At 42.7% G+C, this 4,713-nt stretch overlaps 1 protein-coding gene across 1 annotated transcript; it reads left to right on the top strand.

The window, feature by feature from the left end:
* Positions 1-3,744: 3,744 nt before the first annotated feature.
* On the top strand, positions 3,745-4,377 carry LOC121224961 (uncharacterized). The gene is made up of 2 exons (XM_041108615.1): positions 3,745-3,858; positions 3,970-4,377. Exons 1-2 carry the CDS (start codon positions 3,745-3,747, stop codon positions 4,375-4,377), a joined length of 522 nt encoding a protein of 173 aa, XP_040964549.1.
* Positions 4,378-4,713: the final 336 nt, after the last annotated feature.

Genomic DNA, 4,713 nt, shown 5'->3' with positions numbered 1-4,713 from the left:
GGCCGAGTTTCTGAGGTTGAACTGTTACGCTCGAGGTATGATGGCATCTAAGTTTGAGAAATGTGTCTATTTTGAGGACGGTTTGAGAGCCAGTTTGAGCATTCTAATTACTCCATAGAGGGAGCGTGAGTTTGCTATTTTGGTGGGTAAGGCAAAGATCGCCGAAGAGGTTAAGCGCGTGGAGCGCCAGAATAGAGATCGAGAGCGAGGTAAGAATAAGGGGGATTTAGAGCCCTCTAGTTCTGTTCGGAGGCCTAAGAAACAGGCCAAACCTAATGGGCTTGTTAGAGTGGAGGCTCCTGTTTCTCCTACTAGGATTCAGCCTTATGGTGACAATGGTAGACGCCATCCGAGCGAGTGCTAGAGGAGATTAGGGGCTTGTTTGCAGTGTGGGTCTTTGAAGCATCAGATTAGAGAGTGTTCACATCGTGCTGATCAGATGCAAGCTTCAGGACCGAGTTCTGTTTAGCCTCAGAGGGTAGTACAGTAGCCACTTAGGGGCCATGGACCGGCTAGGGGTGGTAATGGTATGGGCCAAGGACAGAGAGCACCGGGTAAATATGCTAGTCAGATTGAGGCGAGACAACCTACACTGGTTTATGCTGCTCGACGCCGAGAGGACAGAGACGCCCCTAATGTGATCATGGGTACATTCTTTATTTTTTATGTTCCATATATTGCTCTGATAGACATAGGTTCTATACATTCCAATGTAGCTAGTAGTGTTTCCGAGAACTTGGGGATTTCTATTGAGTGTACTTCTGGTGAGATTATTGTACTGAGTCCGTTGGGGCAGTCTGTTCAAGTAAATAGACTTTACAGGAATGTTCCGTTAGAAGTACAAAGGACTGTATTTTCGGCAAATCTGATAGAGCTACCGTTTGGGGAGTTTGACTTAATTCTGGGTATGGATTGGTTGGTTGAGCACCGAGTTAGTCTGAACTATGTGACTATAAGGGTTGTTTTGAGGACCGTAGATGATAAGGAAATAGTTGTAATTGGGGAGCGTCGAGATTATTTGTCTAATGTGATTTCTGCTCTTGTGGCTAAAAAATTGGTTCAAAAAGGGTGTGAAACGTATTTGGCCTACGTTAGTGTTTCAATTTTTAGAGACTCTTCTATCGGGGATATCAAAATAGTGGGGGAATTTTTAGATGTCTTTTCTGAGGAGTTACTGGGTTTACCTCCGAATCGGGAAGTTGAGTTCGACATTGAGCTTCTACTGGGTATAGCTCCAATGTCCATCACTCACTACTGAATGGCTCCGAAGGAGCTTACAGAGCTTAACGCTCAACTTCAACATCTTCTAGATCGTGGTTTCATTCTTCCTAGTGTGTCGCCATGAGGGGCACTGGTTCTGTTTGTTAAGAAAAAGGATGGTACAATGAAGATGTGCATTGACTACCGACAGTTGAATATATTGACTATGAAGAATAAGTATCCACTTTCGAGGACCAACGACTTGTTTGATTAGTTCCAAGGGGCTTCAGTGTTCTTGAAAATAGATCTCCTTTCTAGGTATCATCAGCTTAGAGCTAAGGAAAGGGATGTTCATAAGATGATATTTAGGACTCGTTATGGGCACAACGAGTTCCTAGTTATGCCCTTTGGTTTGACGAATGCTTCAGCTGCATTCATGGATCTAATGAACTGAGTTTTTTAGCCGTATCTAGATCAGTTCGTCGTGGTCTTCATCGACTATATTTGGGTTTACTCTAAGACTGAGGATGAGCATCTTAGAGTAGTGCTTTAGATATTCCGAGAGAAACAACTCTATGCTAAGTTGAGCAAGTGTGAGTTCTGGTTGCGAGAGTTAACTTTTCTACGGCACGTGGTTTCTGCTGAGGGGGTCCGAGTTGGTCCTAGAAAGATTAAGGCTGGACTTGATTGGAAAAAGTCTAAGAACGTATCTGAGACTCGTAGTTTTCTAGGTCTTGCGGGTTATTATCGATGGTTTGTTGAGGGGTTCTCTTTGATTGTGGCTTCTTTGGCTAAGATTCTTTGCAAGGGTATTCCTTTTGTCTAGACTGATGCGCAACAATCGAGCTTTGAGAAGCTCAAGTCTTTTCTGACTCAGGCTACTGTTCTGATACAGCCTGAATCTGGTAAAGAGTTTGTAGTGTATAATGATGCGTCGCACGTTGGTTTGGGATGTGTACTGATGCAGGATGGTAAGGTTGTGGCTTATGCGTCCTGTTAGCTTAAGTTACACAAGGCGAATAATTTGACGCATGATCTCGAGTTAGCTGCTGTGGTTTTTGCGTTAAAGATCTGGAGGCACTATTTGTATGGTGAGAGGTGTATTATCTACACCGATCACAAGAGCTTCAAGTACCTCCTTACTTAGAATGAGTTGAATCTTAGACAGCGTTGATGGATTGAGCTGCTCAAAGATTATGACTACATGATAGAGTATCATCCTGGTAAGTCCAATTTGGTGGCCGATGCTCTCAGTCATAGAGCGACACGATAGAGTATCATCCTGGTATGGCCAATGTGGTGGCCGATGCTCTCAGTCGTAGAGCGGTTATTGATTTGAGAGCGATGTCTATTCGGCTTAGGTTGTTCGATGATGTGGGTCTATTAGTCGAGTTGTAAGTTAAGCTGACTTGGATTGGGCAGATTCGAGAAAAGCAGTTAGGGGATAAGTCTTTGGTTCTGCGGTTTTGTCAGGTTGAAAGTGGCAGTACTTCTAATTTTAGATTGAGCAAGGGTGGAGTTATGTGTTTCTAAGGTCAGGTTTGTGTACCGAATGATTATGATCTGAGATAGTCAATTTTGAGAAAGGCGCATGGTAGCCCTTATGCTATACATTCCGGCGGTAATAAGATGTATCGGGATCTCAGTGAATTGTATTAGTGGCCGAGTTTTAAACGAGAGGTAACAGATTTTGTTGCTCATTGTCTAACCTGTCAGTAAGTTAAGGCTGAACACCATTTTCCTTCCAGTTTGCTACAACCTGTTAAGATTCTTTTATGGAAATAAGAACGAGTGGCGATGGACTTTGTTAGTGGGTTGCCCTTGACACCCACTAAAAAGGGTTCTGTTTGGGTTATCGTGGGTCGACTGACCAAGTCCACCTATTTTATTCCGGTTTGGATGGACTACTCTCTGGAAAAGTTAAGGCCTTATGTTATACATCCCGGTGGTAATAAGATGTATCGGGATCTCAGTGAATTGTATTGGTGGCCGAGTTTGAAACGAGAGGGAACAGATTTTGTTGCTCATTGTCTAACGTGCCAGCAAGTTAAGGCTGAGCACCATTTGCCTTTTGGTTTACTACAACCTGTTAAGATTCTTTTATGGAAATGAGAACGAGTGACAATGGACTTTGTTAGTGGGTTGCCCTTGACACCCACTAAAAAGGGTTCTGTTTGGGTCATCATGGGTCGACTGACCAAGTTCACCTATTTTACTCCGATTTGGATGGACTACTCTCTGCAAAAGTTAGCGAAGCTCTATATGTTTGAGATTGTAAGACTACATGGGGTATCAATTTCGATAATCTCTGATAGGGATCCTTGCTTCACTTCTCGATTTTAGAAGAAACTGCATGAGGCTTTGGGTTCGAGATTGGACTTCAGTACTGCATTTCATCCTCAGACCGATGGTCAATTTGAGAGGGTGATTTAGATATTGGAGGATATGCTTCAAAGTTGTGTGATAGATTTCCAAGGTAGTTGGAAGGATTTTTTGTCGTTAGTTGAGTTCACCTACAATAATAGTTTCCAGTTTAGCATCCAGATGGTACCTTACAAGGCTTTGTATGGTCGTAAGTGTCGTACTCTACTATTTTGGATTGAGTTGGTTGAGCGTCGGGTTTTGGATCCTGAGTTGGTTTCTGAAACTGAAGATAAGGTTAGACTGATTCAGGATCATCTGAAGGCGGCTTTTGATAGATAGAAGGCCTATGTGGATCTAAAAAGGAGAGATATCGAGTACTCTATGGGTGACACCATTTTTTTCAAGGTATATCCGTGGAAGAAAATTCTAAGGTTCGGTCATAAGGACAAGTTGAGCCCTAGGTTTATTGGGCTTTATCAGATTCTGAAGCATGTGGGACCGGTCGCTTATCAGTTGGAGCTACCACCAGAGTTGAACTGTATCCATGATGTGTTTCACGTCTCGATGTTGAGGCGGTATCGGTCTGATCCATCTCACGTTGTCTCTTTTGAGGAGATCAAGGTTAGAACAGATTTGACTTTTGAGAAGGAGCCAGTTCAGATTTTGGATATTGATATTAAGGTTTTGAGGACGAAGTCTATCCCGTTGGTTAAGGTTCTGTGGCACAATCATGGTACTGAGGAAGCCACGTGGGAACCTGATGACTCGATGCGTCAACAGTATCCTTATCTGTTCGGATCAGGTAAATTTTGAGGCTGAAATTTCTTTTAAGGGGTAAAGTTGTAATGCCTTGAATAATTTATTTCTGTTTCTGTAACTCCCTGACATAAATAAGTATATGCTTCAATGATTAAGTGTTATAGGTGTGTGTGAGAGAGGTATTAGGTTCAAGTCCCACATTTGCAAATTTTGTTATTTTTCTAATCCTAGCCATGAGCATGCTGGTTCGAGTGGTAAGGGGGTTGTTGTTTTGAAAGGGTGTTAATTTTTGTTTCGGTTAGCTGAGAGAGTTTGAGTGTTCTTGAAATTTGGAGGTAGTTGAGGTTGTGAGTTAGTGGGTTAGTGGGGAGTGAGAGAAAAATTAGGGCT

Source organism: Gossypium hirsutum, chromosome D13 (genome assembly GCF_007990345.1).
Source record: "Gossypium hirsutum isolate 1008001.06 chromosome D13, Gossypium_hirsutum_v2.1, whole genome shotgun sequence".
In the NCBI taxonomy this organism is placed as follows: Eukaryota; Viridiplantae; Streptophyta; class Magnoliopsida; order Malvales; family Malvaceae; genus Gossypium; species Gossypium hirsutum.
Note: the sequence above shows the minus strand (reverse complement) of the source record. Positions and strands in the feature narration are given on the sequence as shown.

What these genes read in the sequence shown, in the direction of transcription:
- LOC121224961 (XM_041108615.1), top strand. Translation starts at nt 3,745, where the DNA reads ATGGTACCTTACAAGGCTTTGTATGGTCGTAAGTGTCGTACTCTACTA. An exon ending in TTTCTGAAACTGAAGATAAG is followed by an intron (nt 3,859 to 3,969) that starts GTTAGACTGATT and finishes ATTTTTTTCAAG; the next exon opens with GTATATCCGTGGAAGAAAAT.